Source organism: Erinaceus europaeus, chromosome 5, assembly GCF_950295315.1.
Source record: "Erinaceus europaeus chromosome 5, mEriEur2.1, whole genome shotgun sequence".
Lineage (NCBI taxonomy): Eukaryota > Metazoa > Chordata > Mammalia > Eulipotyphla > Erinaceidae > Erinaceus > Erinaceus europaeus.
The window spans coordinates 38,402,510-38,423,416 of NC_080166.1; the positions used below are offsets into that span (position 1 = coordinate 38,402,510).

Here is a 20,907-nt window from a genome sequence, read left to right on the forward strand (position 1 = left end):
TAAAGAAAATATTTACACTTTGGCACTATGGTCTGGGCCAAAAGTATTAAATCTATTTCTCTCTCTGAGGCTGTGATGTTTCAGTTGTAGTTTGTGGATTCTGTTTAGGTCTATTGTTGTATTTATTTGTTGTTTTTTTTTTGGGGAGATCTGATCCGATCCCTGTTACTCCGTGGCCATGCCTCCTGGAAGTCTGAATCATTTCTTAAGATACTTTCGGTTGCAATAACAGAAAACAGACAACAAAAAGACTTATGAAATACAGAGAATTTATTATTTTGTATACAAGAATTTCTAAGGTAAAGTGACTCTAGGACTGAGTCAGTGATTCATTTGCCTTCTACCTTCCAATCTCTATTATTAATCTTAGTCTTCAAGGTCCTCAAATAGCTAAGGTGGTTTGAGAAATTCCATCATAATATATGATGCTTCAGTGCAAGAAGAAGACATTTCTTCTATAGATTAAGAGTGAAGGGTACAGAAGCCCTTACTGAAAGAAGATACCTCCATTAAAAAGATTTTCCCTAGGGATTCACGGTGCAAACGAATATGTCACATATTGTATGTAGACCAATCACTGCAAATTACTGTAAATGACCTAGACTAGTTAGGCTTTATTTTCAGAGTGAGGCATAGTGGTTTGTAATAGAAGTTATAGTCATAGAAATGACTGGCAGACAGTCTAATTTATAGACATTGATAATTCATACCAATGGTTCTGGGATTTTTTTCACTAATTCTTAGGAAACTTTTACTATCTATCCATCATCTATTTATCATCTATCTATTTATCATCATCCATTATCTATCAATCATCTATTTTTAGATAGAGACAAAGTAGAGAGGCAGAGAGAGAGAGATCACAGCACTGGAGCTTCCTTCAGTGTGGCAGGGGTCCAGGCTCAAACCCTGGGTTGTGCACTTGGTAAAACAGCACACTGCCCAAGTGAGCTATTTCACATGGCCTTGGGAAATTCTTGAGGCTCATGCTAATTTTATTTTTTCAAATAGTTATTTATCTCTTCTCTTCATGTGTTGGATTATGGCAGAACGAAATACTTCTACTGCAAAATCAACTTCCGATTTAGTGATGCACATTGAGGGAGCAATGCGAAATGTCTGAGGAGACAAAGGGAAAAAAAGTGAGGGATTAGGTCACTCCAAAGCTAACCTTATCAAAGTAAGGACTGCAAAAGCTGAATAAGGGCAAGAGACTGGCATACTTTAACCATGACTCTTTAGTTACTATCAGCCCACCCAATCAGCTGGGGCCCTAGTCAGGGAGTCCTGAGATTCCCAAACAGACATGATGGGCCTAGACCTCGAATAGATCCCTCTCTCCATTGTCACTGGTCATCTCCATCAGGTACAACACAATGGACCCCTTTGTAGGGCCCCATAGGACCTTGCCCTCTGTGGATCAACAAGGTAGAGAATGTTCCATCCTCCAAAGGGAGGCTGGACAACAGAGAAAGATGGGTCCTGAAATTGGGGCAGCTTGGATATGTTCCTACTCATGACCATATAATGTGAGCTCAGACCTACAGGGATGAAGAGGTTACATAGGCTTCTAAGCTGAATATGGGTCCCAGATCAAATCGATAAGGTTTACAGTCAACAATATTTATACACTTTTCCCATTTTAGGGAGCTACTCTTTTCCTGATCCAGCTTTCTAGTCCTTTTTCCAGCCGTGATATCATCTCCCCAGACAACAACTTGGGTCCACCAGCATATCAGATGTCAGACTCAGGAAAAAACTAGTATAGTCATGGGGTCTTTGTAATATAACTAAAATAGGCCTACTAGCTATCTCTTCAAAATAGAAACCCCAAATCTTCATCTGCACTATTCCAGCCTTTAGGTTCATGATTAGTTAACAGGTTTTTTTTGGCTTTATATGTTAACTTTTTTTTTTTTTTTTTCCCAGCCACCAGGTTCCAGATGCTACCATGATATCAACTGGACTTCCCTGGGCAGATGACCCCACCAATGTGTCCTGGAGCCTCACCTCCCCAAATCTTTGCTCCACCAGGGAAAGAGAGAGTCAGACTGGGAGTATGGATCGATCTGGTTATGCCCATGTTTGGCAGGGAAGCAGTTACAGAAGCCAGACCTTCTACCTTCTGCACCCCATAATGACCTTGGGTCCATACTCCCAGAGGGATAAAAATAGGAAAGCTGTCAGAGGAGGGGATGGGATACAGAGTTCTGGTGGTGGGAACTGTGTGGAGCTGTACCCTTATTATCCTATGGTTTTCCTTTGTTTCCTTTTTATAAATAAAAAGTAAAAGAAAAAAAAAGTGAGGGATTATCACCAGTTCAAACTGGCAAATGCTAGAAGAAGAAGAACCAGTTCAAACATGACTTTCAGGAAATGCACTAAAGGAAGAATCCAAGATCTGGTTTTGGGGGCTGGAGAGATAGTTCATTGGGTAGGGTGTATGCCTAGCTATGTACTAATCCTAGGTTTGAACCCCAGCACCACATGACGATGTCATGGCACCAGGGGTGGCTCAGGTGTTGTCTTCTCTCTCTCTCTCTCTTTGAAAAAGTTGGCTTAAAAGTGAAATCATGCATGCTTTCCCGACTGTAAAAATAAAACAATAACACAAAAGACTCATTTTTATAATATTTCTCATATTACCCTTATGTTTTGGTGTGTTCTTCCTCCCTTAATGCTGTGTCTAGGTCAGTCATAGTCCAGTCTATGCACAAAATTTTGTTGCCACCTGCTTTTTTTTTCTTTTAAATATTTTCTCTATTAATGAGAAAGGAGGAGAGAAAGAACCAGGCATCACTCTAGTACATGTGCACCTGGGGGTTGAACTCAGGACTTCATGCTTGAGTGCCCAATGCTTCATCCATTGTGCCACCTCCTGGACCATCCCACCTGCTTTTAACCCTTGTTCTTGTCATCTGGCCCTCCAAGCCAATTTTGCTGTGGTTTTAGGCATCTACTCTTGCTCTACTTCTGCCATCACCGAGGCTGATCTCTGTGTCCATGTATGCAACTGCACAAACTAGCTCTTTACTTCTTCATTGCCAGCAATCCCAGTACACTCATACTCACTTCTCTGCACCCCTCCCTTCAAAGTTAGTGTCCTGTGCTTCCTCCTTCACCACAAGTAGCACAATTTCTGATACCCTGTGATATCAGCCCTTCTCCCAGCTCAGAGCATGTGGTAGATCCTCTGAGCCACTCTCTCACCAGCCCCCACACTTTGCTTGCATTCCTACCTTTCTGCTGTGCACCCACACTGACAAGTCCCAGCCCTGCTCCCAGTTCTAACTGAGCTGCTTCTCTGCAACTTAAATAAAAGCTAAAAGAAAAGTGACTCCTCTTATATCACTGGATAGACAGACACACAAGGTCTCTAATTTCTGCTGCTTCCTAAAAATTTCCTTGTTCCCTGTCAGCTTCCATTCTCAACTTTTATTCTTCTCAATTTTCTCTTTCAATTCTGATATTTCTCATCTTTCTCATAGATAATCTTGCCACATGCTTCTCAGAATCTGTCCTGTAGTATCTTTCCTACAAGCTCCTTTGCTACCACATCTTATTATTGTATCCTTGGCAGAGGGCTCAGAGAATCAGCAAGACTATTCAGCCCCCAAATTTTCAATCAAGACCTTGATATTTCCTAGGGGGAAAGTTACTTTGCAAACAAGCAGACTTCTTTTCTCTTCCTTTCTCTCTCTTTCTCCCTTTGCCTTTCCTTTTTTTCAAGAATAGACAAGGAGGGAGGGAGGGGGGAGAGAGAGAGGCTATAGCACTGAAGCAACCTCTTCCTCTCCTCCTCCTCCTCCTTTTTTAGAACCAGGAAGAGCTTTATTATGTATATAAAGAGAATCAGCAAGAAGGAATACGTGGTTGATGGGTAGAATAGGAAGTTCCTAAGAACTGTAGTCAAGGTGAAATGTAAAATATTTCCAGACCCTCAATCAATCCATCCCAACTTGGTCATCTGTAGAAGTTGGCATTTGAGGTATTTATAAGCTGGTGGCTGGGCAGTGGTGTATTCCTGGTTAAGAACACATATTACTGTGTGCAAGGACTTGGGGTTCAAGCCCCTACTCCCTTATCCACAGTGGAGATGCTTCACAAACATTGAAGTAGGTCTGAGGTGTCTTTCTTCCTATCTCCCCTCATCTCTCAACCCTATCACATTCATTAATATTGAAAGAAAAAGAAGATATTTGTAAGCTAAGGAGAACATGAGGTTAATAGAAGGTTACAATTAATTGATGCATTATATTCAATAGTTTGATGCCTGAATTTTTCTCAGTGGGATCAGATTAGCTGGTATCCTAGACTAAGAGTTAACACACTTTTTCTGAAAAAGATCTGTAACTATTTTGGATTATGGCCATACATCCCTGTTGAACTAATGAATTCATGGTAATGTGTGGGCTTTACCAGGTGTACCACCTCCCAGCCTTCTGCAACTAATGAGTTTAAATGTTGTGACATAGAAGTAGTCCCATACATTACATTAATGAATGGTCAGGATTATACTCAAGCAAATTTTTATTTATTAAACCTGGAGTCAGAAAGCTTTATAGTTTGTTGACTCCACTTTTCAGTGCTCATAAAAGAACCATGGCTGATTGAATCATGAAACCCAAGTTCTACTTTTCACTGTGCCATAATCTGTCTGGTTAAACTTGGAGTCAAGGTTCTATAGAGAAGAGATATGATACATACATTTACATGAATAATTATGTATACATGCATATGTGTTAGATTTATTGTAAGGAATTTTCCTTGAAATTATAAAGTTTTGGTAAATCCAAAACTTTTAGGTTAGTCTGGAAATCTTTGGAACAACTACAGTATGACTCCAAAGACATTCAGATGGAAGGATTCATTCATATGGTAGAGCTCTCTGCCTTTGTTCTGTTAAGAGTTTCAACTAACTGAATCAAGTCCCCCTATCTCATTCCTGAAAGTTCAGATTAGCTGGGAGGACTGGCCTAAGAGTCTTAGCTATTTCCTCCTTGTTTGTTTATATAGAGACAGAAAGGTAGAGAGGCAGGGAGAGAAAGAGAGTGATCACAACACTCAAGTTTCCTCCAGTGCAGTGGGGGCCAAGCTCAAAGCCAGGCCACATATATGACAAAGCAACATACTATCCAAGTGAGTTATTTTACTGGCCTATATTTCCTCCTTTAATATCCCTTTGTATAGCTATAAATGAACTGACTACATTGTACTATAATTTACTATCTATATGTATTTCTCATTCACTCATGGAGAGAGGGATGGGATCTTATTTATTACTATAGCTTTAGCATCACTGCTGCTGTGTGCCTGATTGTTTGATAAAGAACTATGCAAAGAGACAATTAACTGTTTGTGTCTATATAAGGGGTCAGGTCTATTAATTTTTTAATTAATTGATTTTTTAAAATTTGATAGGACAGAGAAATTGAGAGATAGAAAGGGAGAGAAATAAGAGACACCTGTAGCACTGCTTCACTGCTGAGGAAGCTTCCTCCCTGTAGGTGGGGGTTGGAGGCTTGAACCCAGGTCCTTGTACTTGGTAACATATGAGTTCAACCAGATGCACCACCACCCAGTCCCTCAGGATTTTTTAATCACTAAATTACTCTGGATTGTACAGAAAAATTCTTATGACAAAGATATATATATATATCATCATGTATAGCCCAGCAAATGTGCTCACTCTAGCTTTGCTTGCTGTGTTTTGGACAGGGAGAACTGCAAATCTTTCTGCTATAGGCTGAGGACAAATGGAAGAAAAGTTGAAACTAGAAAAGTGTATGTCTATATTTCCTTGTGTGAAGGTTGAGGTAATATCAAGGGTACAGGAGAACAATCTAGACTTGGGTACAGGAGAAAAATCTAGACCTGAATAGGAGAGAGATGCATGTTTTGAACCAAGGTGGCTGGATGTGGCGTCTATTGAGGTTAGACAGAGAGCCTGCCCAACAGCTCCTGTTTTCTCTGACTCCCAGTGATAACCCTGGTGGCAGTTAAAAAAGCTCGGTGCTGGCACTTAGGAATCCACTACTCTAAGCATTCAGTCATTTTTCCATTTTTTTCTTTCTATTTTGCTTGACAGGACAGAGATAAAGTGAGAAGGAAGAGGGAGAGAGAAAGAGAGACACTTGCAAATCTGTTTCCCTCTTGAAGATGAGGAGCAGGATCTTGTCCCTGGGTAATGCGTTAATTGGTTGTACCTCCCCCAACCCCCCCACCCCAGCCCGTGATCTGTTTCTATAGCCCCTACCCTAATTCTTCCTCCTCACAACTTTTATCTTTTTATTTTACTAGTTGAAAGAGGAGAGAGAAAGAGAGAGAGAGAGAGAGAGAGAGAGAGAGGAAGAAGGAGGAGGAGGAGGAGAAAGGAGAAGTAGGAGGTGAATGAGGAGGAGGATCATTACTTTGGCATGTAGCCTGGGAAAACTACAGATTTTATGCTTGACAGTCTAAAGCTTTATCCACTGAGCCATTTCTCAGGCTGTCACCAACCCCAATTCTTAAATGCTGGTGGTCTCAGAACCAATCCTAGTGAGGGTCCTATGGGGAAGGGTCCTGACTGTGAAGCTGAGCAGGATTTTTCCAGAAAGGATTGAGAACATCTAGCCTGAAGGTGAAGACTGATTTCTGCCACTCTCATTTTTGCTTTTGGTACCAGACCAGAGTGGTCACTACCTGTCCCGCAGGGTCACCATGGCCTGACAGTACTGTCAGATTGTTCCTGGTTACAGAGCCATTAAGACTTAAGTCCTTTAGGGTTTCACAAAAGTGCCCAGGGCTGAGTTGAGTATGGAACAGATTGCTCTTATGGTTTCAGAATTAATTAGTATGTGGGGTAAACTATTTATTATACGGTTCCTGTGATCTCTTAGGATTTGCATTATAACTCCTCCAGTTTGTACATCATGCTTTGGTGAAACTGTCCTGTTAGCATTTCCTACAGAGCTTCAATAAACAAACCATTTAATACTGCGCCCCCTAGTGTCCCAAGAGCATCATCGCACCTTCTTTTGAAAAATGCCTTAAGGTCTGTGATGAACATTGGAATGTGAGGGATAGACTTACCTTAAGCAATATGCAAAAGCCAGCCCTTCTCATACCTGGGAAAAGATGCCTCCACGACCAATTAGGAGCCCCATTTGTTTACAGTCCTCGTGGATCTGATTTACTTCTTCACGGGGAAGAGGTTGGCGGCTTGTCTGCAAATACAGTTAACATATATGTTCTCTTTGGTATTTGAATGAGAGGCATTATTTCCAAGAGGGGGGAAAAAAAGACAGTGGAAGCAACAAATGTTCATTTCTTTCTCTTAATCTTCACATATGATTGAACAAAGCTGAACCAGATTTAATTGTTGAGTTGGGCTATTTTGGGGGTGGGGTGGGATTTTTTTATTAAAATACTTGTTTATGGGGTCAGGCGGTGGCACACCTGCTTAAGTGCATACACTACAGTGCTCAAGGATCCAGGTTCAAGCCCCTAGTCCTCACCTGCAGGGGGAAAGCTTCAAGATTGGTGAAGCAGGGCTGCAGGTGTCTGGCCACTACCTGGCCCCAAAATACTTGTTTATATTCCAGTTTATCCCAGTTTCCTAAAGACAAACTGAAGTTGATTGCAGATGGCCCCTGAATCTTGGCTGTGCTGGTGACTACCCTGGCTACCCTTTAAGATTTAAACTTGGAGTCTGCTTTATAGTCTGATAATTCTCCCCCACTCTTGGCATTGTGTGTAAAGAGCTCATTTCAAAGTCCAGGAAATGGCTCAGGAATTGCACAAGGACACACCCTAAACTTTCCCTAAGCCACGTACTGCATGAGCAGCTAGGCTGGGAAAAAATTGCCCTCATCTTTCCTGCTGTGGTATTTATCACCTCCCTACCCCCTATAAACACTTAATCTAGGAACCAAGAGCCTGAAGCAGGCCACTCAAGGGCCCAGACATGTCAATTTCCTTTGGTAATACCAGGTGGGAATTTGTGCCTTTTCTGAGTCTGTCTGTTTTTCTAATTTATAGATTTTATTAAACTCATCTTTCCTCTGAATTTTATTATGGGGGGTTTAATAGTTTATGTAACAGTTGTTGAGGGTCTCTGGTTTTAAGAATCTGTGAGTACAGGGTGGCTCACCTGGTAGAGCTCACACAATATCATGCATCTGCAGGGAAGAAGCTTCACAAGCAGTAGGACAGTGGTGTCTTTCCTTCTCTGTTTCTCTATCCCCACATCTCTCTTTCTGGCCCTCACTCTCTCTCTATATATATATATCTCCAGGAATGGTGGAGGAGTTGTGCAGGCTTAGTACTCTGACAATAACCCTAGTGGCAAAACTGCCCGGCTAGCTTCATGGGCAGGCGAGAGAGACGACCAGGGACTCATGGCTGAGTGGTACGCAGTTCAGTCTTTATTCATGTGCAACGCAGCACAATCTAAGCTATCTCTAATCACAATCCTGTCCTTATATATACTTGCCAAGTAGGGTGGAAACAGGATGTGATGTAGTGAGGGTGGAGCGAAAAAAGACTGGTGGAAATCAGGGTGTACTAGGAGAGGGGGCGGAGCAAAAAGACATCTTGAACCAATGGGGATTAAACCAATGCCCTGCAGGCAGGGCGGTGCTTAGTTAACAGTGGTTATGTAAATAGAATACAGTGTTAAGCAGGGGGGATTAAACCAATGAAACAGAAGGGGTTTTAGAAGCAGAATTAGAAGCATACTAACAGCAAAACAACAAAACAAAGCAACCTGTCATTATAAATATTTCCCTCTGACCAAGTCCTTTCAAGGTGAGTCTATTTGTGTGTCTACATGGCTTGGAATTCTTTTCAAACTAAATGAGCCTCCAACTGATCTACTGAAGTGTAATATATTTGGGGCAGGGTTTAGACCTCTGTATTTGTAAACTGCTTCTCAGGTGACTGGGCTGAAAACGACTGCTCCAGTAACACAGACTTTGTGAGCATCAGTGCAGCACCTGGCTCTATGATTTTTTTTTAATTAGTTAATTTTTTAAATTATTTTTTATTTTTATTTATAAAATGGAAATGTTGACAAGACCATAGGCTCACTGATTTTAGTGTGTAAAGCTTGATCCTGGCTCATGGGCTAGGTTCTGTGGTCCCTCTGAGGCACTAGAGGTGCTATGGCTTCATTCTTTTCTATAGTGTTTCTTAGCTGCTTCCTTTTCAGCTCTATGATTCATTCTCATCCCCTCATAATATCTGATGGGATTCATTCCCCAAATCCTTCAGTTCTGGTTCAGAGTCAGTGTCTGAACACAGAATGAGACTAGACCTCCCAGAGGCCTTTGCATGCCTTCTGCTTGTCTTAAAGTTTCACAGTTAGGGAAATAATAAAAGAAAAAATTTTTTTTGCATTGGTCGGTTGTGAAGAACCAGTCATACAGAAAACACTTGGAGGGGCTAGGTGGTGGTGCACCTACAAGAGTGCACACTATCATATCCTAGGACCCATGTTCAAGTTCCTGGTCCTCACCTACAGAGGGAGAAGCAGTAAAGTGGGACTACATATTATCTCTTTTTCTCTCTTCATTTGTATCTCTCCCTTTCATCTGAATTTATCTTTTTTATTTTTATTAGTCATTTAATAATTTACAAAATCCTAAGATAATAAGGGTATAATTGTTTATTAAAAAAGATTTTAAGGGAGTCGGGCGGTAGTGCAGCGGGTTAAGCGCAGGTGGCACAAAGCGTAAAGCGCAAGGACGGGCGGAAGGATCCTGGTTCAAGCCCCCAGCTCCCCACCTGCAGGGGAGTCGCTTCACAGGTGGTGAAGCAGATCTGTAGGTGTCTATCTTTCTCTCCCCCTCTCTGTCTTCCCCTCCTCTCTCCATTTCTCTCTGTCCTATTCAACAACGACAACAACAATGATAACTACAAGAATAAAACAACAAGGGCAACAAAAGGGAATAAATAAATAAATAGTAAAAAATATATATGTATATTAAAAAAAGATTTTATTTATTTATTTATTTATTTATGAGAAAGATAGGAGAGAGAGTGAAAGAACCAGACATCACTCTGGTACATGTGCTGCCAGGGATTGAACTCAGGACCTCATGCTTGAGAGTCTAGTGCCTTAGCCACTGTGCCACCTCCTGGACCACACAGGGGTATAATTCTATACAGTTCTGTGGTCCATACCCTCCACTGGAGACTATAGTAGTTCTTCCAAGATCAGTGATATAGGCTGATTCTTTAACTATCTATCTATATGTATATATGTACATATATTTCCCACTTTTTTCAATGATCCTGCTTTCAATTCCTTTCTAGTTCACCCCTACACCTATTACTACTTCAAATGTCTTTCCTTTTTCCCTCTTCTGTTTCAGATAAGTGAAACTGTGCTTCCTCTGATGTTTTCCAGATTCACTTCCCCTCCACTGATGGTATAAAAACAAGATTTCTGGTGACAAAAGCTTTGAATCCTGGTGGAATGTGGGTACAGAGTCCTCTGGTTTACTTCCCCTACTGTTTACTTCTCTGGGAGTCCATATCCAAAGATATTTATAGGTAGGAGGTCTGGCTTCTGTAACTGCTTATCCACTGGACATGGGCATTGGCAGGTTGATCCATACCTCTGGCCTATTTCTATTTTTCCCTAGTGGGGTAAGGACTACAAAATCTGGATAAGGGCAAGAGATTGGCAAACTTTAATAATGGTCCTTTTATTCACTACCAGGCCACCCCATCAGCCGGGGCCCTATTCAGGGAATAATGGGATCCCACATAGACATGATGGGCCTAAACCTCTAATAGAGCCCTCTCTCCATCATCACTGGTCATCTCCATCAGGAACATCATATACCCTCTTGTGGACCTCTACAGAACCTTTCCCTCAATTTAGAACAACAATGGTAGGAACTGCCTCACTCTCTGAAGGGAGGCTGGGGCAACATACTCTTGTCACTTGAGGAGGACAGACACTCTACAATGAGTGCATCCTAGAATGTTCCTAGCTATGACCATGGAATGCAAACTCAGACCTATAGGAATTCAGAGGTCACACAGGCTCCTGTGCTTAATATGGGTTCCAGATCAGGTTGAATATATTTTTCCCATATTTGGGAGCAACTACCTTCCCTGATCCAGCTTTCTGGTCCTATTTCCAACTCTGACACCATCTCCCCAGACAATACCTTTAGCCCACTTGCATGTTAGCTGTGGAGTTCAGGCAAAATTTTGTAGTCAGAAACCCTTTGGAATATGCCTAAAATAGACTCCCTAGCTATATCCAAAATGAAGACTCCAAATATCACCTGCTGTATTCTTACCCTTTAGGTTCCTGATTGTTAAACAGTTTGTTCTACTTTAATTTTGTTAAATTAACAGTTTTGTTAATTTTTTAACAAATTGTTAACAATTTGTTCTGTTTTAATGCTTTTCAGCCACTAGGTTGCAGATGCTACCATGACTCCAACCTGACTTCCCTGGGCAGATGACCTCACCAAGGAATACCACCTCTACAGAGCCCTGCCCCACTAGGGACAGGCTGGGAGTATGGATCAACCTGCCAATGCCCATGTCCAGCAGAGAAGCAATTTACAGAAGCCAGACCTTCCACCTTCTGTACCCTATGATGATACTGGGTCTATACTCCCAGAGGGATAAAGAATAGGAAAGCTTCCAATGGAAGAGATGGGATATGGAACTTTGGTGGTGGGAATTGTGTGTAATTGTACCCCTCTTATCCTACAGTCTTGTTGATCATTATTAAATAAATTTAAAAAAAAAGAAATACTAGTCAACCCACATCTGTGATCTTGGGAGAACCACTGCAGTTTCCAATGGGGACACAGAATTCTGGTGGTGGGAATGGTGTGGAACTGTATCCCTGTTACTTCGTAATTCACAGACACACACACACACACACACACACACACACACACACACACACACACACACACAGAGAAAGATAGAAAGAAAATATTTTGGAAAAGTGGAGTTTGGCCTTCTCCTAGCCCTGGTCTGCTGGTCTGCACCCATGCTAATCAATTCCCCATTTTGTCACCTCCTGGCCTCAGCCATGGTGACTAATTAGACATCTTGCATGCATTCCACAGAGATAACTAGGCTTGGACATGCCACTGAGGCAAAGTCACAGGATAGTCTGCTCAGGTCTTAATTGCTCAGTAATTAAGAAGGCATGTGAGTAACTAATTCTTGCTGGATATGTAGCATAACTTCATGTTTATCATTTTCTTTATTTTTTTTTGTAAATCTGCATTTTGAAAATTATAAAAAAAGTAACCTGTACTTAAGTAAGTTAACCTTTTTTTTCCCTTTGAGGAAGAATCCACTTTTTAAAAAAATATTTATTTATTCCCCTTTGTTGTCCTTGTTGTTTTATTGTTATAGTTATTTTTAAATTTTTTAAATATTTATTTACTTATTCCCTTTTGCTGTCCTTGTTGTTTTATTATTGTAGTTGTTATTGATGTCGTTGTTGTTGGATAGGATAGAGAGAAATGGAGAGAGGAGGGGAAGACAGAGAGGGGGAGAGAAAGATAGGCACCTGCAGACCTGCTTCACCGCCTGTGAAGAGACTCCCCTGCAGGTGGGGAGCCAGGGCTTGAACTGGGACCCTTATGCTGGTCTTTGCGCTTCGGGCCACATGCACTTAACCCGCTGCACTACCACCCGACTCCCTATTGTTGTAGTTATTGTTGTTGTTATTGCTGTCGTTGTTCTTGGATAAGACAGAGAGAAATGGAGAGAGGAGGGGAAGACAGAGAGGGGGAGAGAAAGACACCTGCAGATCTGCTTCACCATTTGTGAAGCTACTCCCCTGCAGGTGGGGAGCAGGGGGCTGGAGCTGGGATCTTTAAGCCAGCCCTTGCACTTTGTGCCACGTGTGCTTAACTAAGCACTGTGCTACCGCCGGACTCCCTTCTTTTTCTTTTTTAATTTCCTTTTAATCTACCACAGATTGAAACAAAAAGGGAGAGAGGCAGAGAGGGTGAGAAAGACAGAAAGATAAGAAACCATTGCATTGTTTTATGACTCATGAAGTTTCCCCTTTTTCATAGTGAAAAAGTAAATTTTTCTTTGAAATGACATCTTTCTATATGGAGTCAGTCTTCTTAAAGGTAACCTAGTATTTTATCATTTGTTACTAGAAGGATTTATTTAATCTATTGCTGAACACTTACATCACCTTTAAATTTTCATAATTATAACATACCTGCAAACACATGCATAGATATATGTATTTCTTTGCACACATCTATAAAAATATCTTTAAGACACATTTCCACACATGGAAATATATACACTTAAAAATTCTTGATGGAAACAGATAAATTGCTGTTCAAAGAACTGTATCAGTTTACATTCTCACCAACAACTTATAGGAGTTGAAATTTTGGGTTGTATTGGAGACAGCTTAATAGCGAAATTTTGAGCTGTTACAATTACATGAATGTAATTTGAAGTGTTCCAGGGTCTGGAATGAGTCAGCAAGAATTTATTATGCTGTTATCATCTGCATGCTTCCTGATCTCAAAAGTATACAACTAGTTAACAATTTTTTCTGCGTTATATCTTAACTCTTTTTCAGCCACCAGGTTCCAGATGCTACCATGATGGCAACATAACTTGCCTGGGCAGATGACCTCACCAATGGGTCCTGGAGCCCTATCTCCCCAGATCCCCACCTCACTAGGGAAAGATAGAAAGAGGCTGGGAGTATGGATCGACCTGTCAACACCCATGTTCAGGGGGAAGCAATTACAGAAGCCAGACCTCCCACCTTCTGCACCCCATAATGACCCTGGGTCAATCCTCCCAGAGGGATAAAGAATAGGAAAGCTTTCAAGGGAGGGGATAGGATATGGAATTCTGAGGGGATACGGAATTCTGGTGGTGGAATTGTACCCCTCCTTATTCTAGGGTCTTGTCAATATTTCCACTTTATAAATAAAACAACAACAACAAAAAAATGTACAACTTATTTCCATAAAAGAAGTCATTTATACACAAAAACCAAGCCATCAAACACAGGACTTAAAAGATCTTTCCAAGTCTCTTCAACAAATGGTGTTGGAAACAATGGATTGAAACATGCAGAAGAGTGAAACTGAACCACTGTATTTCACCAAATACAAAAGTAAATTCCAAGTGGATCAAGGAATTGGATGTTAGACCACAAACTATCAGATGCTTAGAGGAAAATATTGGCAGAACTCTTTGCCGCATACATTTTAAAGATACCTTCAGTGAAACGAATTCAATTACAAAGAAGACTAAGGAAAGTATAAACCTATGGGACTACATCAAATTAAAAAGCTTCTTAACAGCAAAAGAAACCACTACCCAAACCAAGAGACCCCTCACAGAATGGGAGAAGATCTTTACATGCCATACATCAGACAAGAGTCTAATAACCAACATATATAAAGAGCTTGCCAAACTTAATAACAAGACAACAAATAATCCCATCCAAAAATGGGGGGAGGACATGGGCAGAATATTCACCACAGAAGAGATCCAAAAGGCTGATTGTCAGAGAAATGCAAATAAAGACAACAACGAGATACCACTTCACTCCTGTGAGAATGTCATACATCAGAAAAGGTAACAGCAGCAAATGCTGGAGAGGGTGTGGACTCAAAGGAACCCTCCTACACTGCTTGTGGGAATGTCAGTTGGTCCAACCTCTGTGGAGAACTCTCAGTAGGCTAGAAATGCACCTACCCTATGATCCTGAAATTCCTATCCTGGGGATATATCCTAAGGAACCCAACACATCCATCCAAAAAGATCTGTGTACACATATGTTCTTAGCAGCACAATTTGTAACAGCCAAAACCTGGAAGCAACCCAGGTGTCCAACAACAGATGAGTGGCTGAGCAAGTTGTGGTATATATACACAATGGAATACTACTCAGCTGTAAAAAAATGGTGACTTCGCTGTTTTCAGCCGATCTTGGATGGACCTTGAAAAATTCATATTAAGTGAAACAAGTCAGAAACAGAAGTATGAATATGGGATGATCTCACTCTCAGGCAGAAGTTGAAAAACAAGATCAGAAGAAAAAAAAACAAACACAAGTAGAACCTGAACTGGAATTGGCATATTGCACCAAAGTAAAAGACTCTGGGGTGGGAGTGGGTGGGTAGGGAGAATACAGGTCCAAGAAGGATGACAGAGGACCTAGTGGGGGTTGTATTGTTATATGGGAAACTGGGGAATGTTATGCATGTACAAACTATTGTATTTACTGTTGAATGTAAAACATTAATTCCCTAATAAAGAAATTAAAAAAAAAATTTTCCCAAAGAAGCTCTTTAGGTAATGTTACAGTGACTCTATGAAGATTGGAGGCCTCATTAGAGGAAGAGAAACAGAGGTTTGTTTTAAGGATCAGTCATGATGAAGACTTGAACCCAGTCCAAATTCTGCTTTGTGTTTTCTTATTTTTCAATTTATTATTTTTTAAATATTTATTTATTTATTCCCTTTTGTTGCCCTTGTTGTTTTATTGTTGTAGTTTTTATTGATGTCTTTGTTGTTGGATAGGACAGAGAAATGGAGAGAGGAGGGGAAGACAGATGGGGAGAGAAAGATAGACACCTGCAGACCTGTTTCACTGCTTGTGAAGTGACTCCATTGCAGGTGAGGAGCCCGCTGGGGCTGGAACCGGTATTCTTGCACTGGTCCTTGCACTTCGTGCCATGTGCACTTAACTCGTTGTGCTACTGCCCAACTCCCTTCAACTTATTTTTTTATACATCCTAGTGATTCAGTAATGATTGACAAGATTGTGGGATAAGAGGGGTACATACAATTCCCACCATCCTGGTGTTACTGCCAGAATTTTATGTCCCTGTCCCTTTCACCGGAAACTGCAGTAGTTTTTCCATGGTCACAGATAAGAGTGACTTTATATCTGTATCTTTTTACATCTGCATCCATATCTATATTGTTTTTGCCCATTTTTTTCTGTGTTCCTGCTTTCACTTCCTTTCTAAGTCACACCTACACCTATTACTATGTCCTAGTGTTGTTTCCTTTTTTCCTCTTTTCTCTGATAAGGGAACCAGTGTCTGGCTTCCCCTGGTATTTTCCATATTTGCTTCACTGTCTCTGATGGTACAAAAACAAGATTCCTGGTGACAAACACTTTGGTTCCCAGTGAAATTGGGATTCAGAGCCCTTTAGTCTCCTTCCCCCATCCTTTACCCCTCTGGAAGTATGAACCAAAGTTCTTTCTGGGGTGCACAGTGTGGGAGTTCTGTATGGACATTATTTTATAAATGCTTTTGTTTACCCTTAATATAGGCAGCATATCTTTCCACGTTAAGTACATATTATATGCATATCAATATATATTATGTTGAACTACACATAGCATATGCATATTATATATCTGCATGTCTGTCTATTTTTTAAATTTTTATATTCATTTATTTTCCCTTTTGTTGCCCTTGTTTTTTATTGTTGTAGTTATTATTGTTGTAGTTATTGATATCATTGTTGGACAGGACACAGAGAGAAATGGAGAGAGGTGGGGAAGACAGATGGGGAGAGAAAGATAGACACCTGCAGACCTGCTTTACCGCTTGTGAAGCAATGCCCCTGCAGGTGGGGAGCCAGGGGCTTGAACCGGGATCCTTGAGCCGGTCCTTGCGCTACATGCACTTAGCCCACGGCACTACCGCCCGATTCCCCTGTCTACCTATTTTTTTGCACTGAAGTATGAATACATAATTTGTTCTGACTCCATGACCATTTGAGAGGATTCTAATGCTTCTCTATGATAAGTCAAGTTTGGATGAACATTTATGTTCATGTATCATTGAGCAAGCAAAAATTGGGTTTGAAATAGTGGGGAAAGTAGGAAATTTTCCTCTTTCATTAGATTTTTCTCAGTGGAATCTGGATTTTAATGGTCTGTTTGGGGGGGAAACTCCTGGGCTGGGTTTTAGAATGAACTTAGTCTCCAGACAGCCTTTGAGTCATAAACTGAAATATGTTATGACTTGTGAGTCAGACAACTTTTTAAATTATTTTATTTATTTTATTTTTGAGAGAGATGCAGTGAGAGAAAGACAGAGAGAAACACCAGAGCACTGCTCAGCTCTGGCTTATGGTGATGTGGGGGATTGAACCTGGGACTTCGGAGCCTCAGGCATGAGAGTCTGTTTGCATAACCATTATGCTATCTAGCCCCGCCCAGACAACTTTTATTTGCCTGTTGTTTCCTCTTGATATTACCATGCCATCCTAGTTTATAAGGTCTTAGTTTAGCATTTCAGCTTTATGGCTGGGGAGATGGAACAGGGGAAGGGAATTGGACTTGCATCTGTAATGTCCTGGGTTTGATCCCTGGCACCACACATGCCAGAGCGATACTCTGTTTCTCTTTCATCTTTTTTTTTTTTTTTAGTATTTTTTATTTATTCCCTTTTGTTGCCCTTGTTGTTTTATTGTTGTAGTTATCATTGCTATTGATGTCGTCGTTGTTGTATAGGACAGAGAGAAATGGAGAGAGGAGGGGAAGACAGAGAGGGCAGAGAAAGATAGACACCTACAGACCTGCTTCACTGCCTGTGAAGTGACTCCCCTGAGGTGGCAAGCCTGAAGCTCAAACCGGGATTCTTACGCCAGTCCTTACGCTTTGTGCCACCTGCGCTTAACCCGCTGCCTACCGCCTGACTCCCTCTCTTTCATCTTGATGAGTAACTCAGCAGTACTCTTAAAAATAACTTTCTTCTTATTTATTTATTTATTTATTTATTGTTGAATAGGTACAGAGAGAAATTGTGAGGGGAGGGGGATAAAGAGAGGGAAAGAGACAAAGAAATACCTGTCGCCCTGCTACACCACTCATGAAGCTTTCCCCTTGCAAATGGGGACCATGGGCTTGAACCTGGGTTCTTATGCACTGTAATGGGGACACTTATCCAGGTGTGCCACTACCCGGCCCCAAAAAGAACTTTCTAATTTTATTCCCACAAAATCATAGTTATTTTAAATATATGTATTTATTTTTTAATGTGAGAGAGAAACCAAGAGAAAGATACACAGATTGAGACCAAAGACCATGCTCAGTTATGGTTTATGGTGGTGCAGGGAATTGCACCTAGAACCTCTAAACTTCAAATATGAAAGTCTTTTGTATCACCATTATGCTATCTTCCCAGTCCTGATGTAGGTTTCTTTATAGCCCACTGTCTTCTCTAGATATTAAAATACCTCCTAAACTAGGATGGCAAGGTGACATCAAGTGGCAAGAGACCACCTAATGAAATGCTGAATCCCTGAGGGTAAGAATTAGGACAAACTCCAGTTTCCTGTCCATGTCATGACTCTCCTCTTGCTGTTCTGCTCAGTGTATCTCAGGGGGCTTTGCTTTTATGGATGAGAGAGGCAATTTTCCTTTATGTAGAGTGTGAGAGCAGCAGTAAGACAAAGGGGGTGGGTGGGCTATGAGAGATATGGCAAAGAGAGAATCAATGGGATGTGACTAGGGATAAAAGGAGAGAAGAAATCACATTGTAGAAGGTTTTGAGGCTGAGCAATGGGGAGAGCAGTAGAGGGTGAGAAACAATGATAGTGAACTTGGAAGGAGTCCTGGCTTTCAGGAAAGGGATCAGTTCATTTGTTGATATATTGCATTTGATATAATACTGGGAGACAAGATCAAGATATCCCATTTTTTCCCAGTTACTTGGGAGACTAAAATCCATAAACACACAAACATACATAAATAGGCAATGAAAAATCCAACAAATTCTGAACAATCACTACAACCTTCTGCTCCTCCCTGACTTCCACTATTTTTTTCTGGGCCACATGTCCTTTCCCAAAGAGTAACTTTCCTTCCCCATAGTTTTAGTTCTAAATAATCAGAATGGCTAGAGAGGTAGCTCACTAGGTAGGATGTGTGTGTGCCCTGTCATAAAAATGATTCAAATGTGAGCCCCAGCACCACAAGGAAGGTGCTAAGCCACTAGAGGGAGCTTGGGTACTATAGTGTTTCTCCCTTTCCTTTAACTATATAAATGAAAAAGTAGCTTTGATCAGTGATAACGTATCTGAAACTCCATCTTCTCAAGAAAAGAAAACATTCACAACCCCCATGCTTTTGGACAGTATGACAAAAAAAAAATCACTTCTTTTTTCTAAATACTTTCCTTCACCCTTCTAGAACTCTCAATGACCTGCTAGCATTTTGCTCACACTGGGCCCTCACTGTTCATCTCCAAGAGGCTTTGCTGGGTCTTGTTGTCTCTGTGTGCCTGTTCTCTGAGACTGAAGAGAACTTTCATTCAGCCCATGTTTTCTACCTTCATTCTTGCTGCTCTTGAGCAGCTAGAGAGTGAACAGCAGTTCAGAACCTACCTTATCGGACACCATCTCTATTCCCATCATTAGACCTTTGCCTCGTACATCTCCAATAATTTCAAACTCATCCCGCAGCTTAGCAAACTTCAGTAACATATAGGTGCCAACTTCTTGGCTGTTTTCCTGGAGTTTTTCTTCTTTAATTACCTGTTGAGAGAGGGCCCCAAATGAGCCAACATTAAAAGTGAAGTTCTAAAACTGACTGAGAAATACAAAGATCTCACTTATAAGAAGAAAAAGAAAAAAAAACTTAACCAGACAAATAGAACACAGAGACTAATGTGAACAGGTGATAGGCTGCAGTAAGTTTTTCTGTAAAAAGAAATTAAAGTCTATGTAGAACATCTCCTTTTCATCTCTCAAGGGTGAGTAATAATGTAGGCAGGATATTTTGAACAGAACTTGAAGGAATCATGTTGAGTAAGATAAGCTAGAAAGGGAAAGATAAATACCAAGTGATCTCAGTCATAGGTAGAACTTAAGAAATAAAGACAGTAAGGGAAAATAAATGGTGAAACTTGGAATGGGTGTTGGTGTACTGCACCAAAGCAAAGGGCCCTAGGGAAGGAGGGTGGGAGTTGGGATGGAGAGGCTTGGTTATATGATAGTGGGAGAGAACCTAGGTTTGGAAAGAGAATGTCTTGCAGAAACCTACCAGGGGGAGATGAGAGGCTATACCTATGTGTCAGCAACTGTGCAGTAAACTATTAACTTCCCAGTAAAGTGGGGAAAAAACATAGGCAGGAGTAGAAGATGTATTTCAATGCAGTCTGCAGCACAGATTTCAGAGTCCTGTAGTTCCTTATTTACTGGCTTTGCTGGGAACTGGGACACTGGCAAATAAGACAAGTGCTCTGATGACAGAATTGTCACAGAGCTTGCCTTGTTGGGAGCTTCTGGCATTTGTCAGTAGCCCTCAGCCAGACACAAAATGTCATTGTGCCAGTGTCCAGACATAGGGATTTGGCTGCTTAACAGAGCTGAGACCTGTGAGGACCAGAAGGAGCACTCAGCATGACCATAAAAGAATTTTCACCGACTTCTGCTGAAACTCTTGACAAGATATATGGAATATACTTCTCATATACTTAGATAATAATCATTGTATGTTTTTCGGCAGACCTAGATGTCTTAAAGACCTATATGCTAATACAGTGATTGACATAATAGAGTGCTTAAAAAAATTGGTGCTGTCTACAAAACAAAATAAACACACCTCCCTGTGCATGGGTTCTTTTTTGTTCTTTAGTAATTTGATAGTATTTGAAGATACTTTTCAATTAAAATAACAGATTTTACCTATTTCATTAAAAATGTTATTATTGGGGCCAGGCAGTAGTGCAGTGGGTTAAGTGCAGGTGGTGCAAAGTGCAAGGACCGGTGTAAGGATCCCGGTTCAAGCCCCCAGCTCCCCACCTGCAGGAGAATTGTTTCACAAGTGGTGAAGCAGATCTGTAGGTGTCTTTCTCTCCCCCTCTCTGTCTTCCCCCTCTCTCAATTTCTCTCTGTCCTATCCAACAACAATGACAAC

General features: G+C 41.0%; 1 protein-coding gene across 1 annotated transcript in view; it reads right to left on the reverse strand.

Moving 5' to 3' along the window:
- Positions 1 to 252: 252 nt before the first annotated feature.
- LOC103120485 (alanine--glyoxylate aminotransferase 2, mitochondrial) overlaps positions 253 to 20,907 on the reverse strand; it is a 39,093-nt gene continuing 18,438 nt past the window's right edge. Inside the window, exons 5-7 of the mRNA XM_060191216.1 lie at positions 19,374 to 19,523; positions 7,107 to 7,205; positions 253 to 1,119 (exon numbers count right to left, since the gene is read on the reverse strand). Coding sequence (XP_060047199.1) covers positions 1,012 to 1,119; positions 7,107 to 7,205; positions 19,374 to 19,523 — 357 coding nt within the window. The 3' untranslated portion in view covers positions 253 to 1,011. The remainder of the gene's footprint in view (positions 1,120 to 7,106; positions 7,206 to 19,373; positions 19,524 to 20,907) is intronic.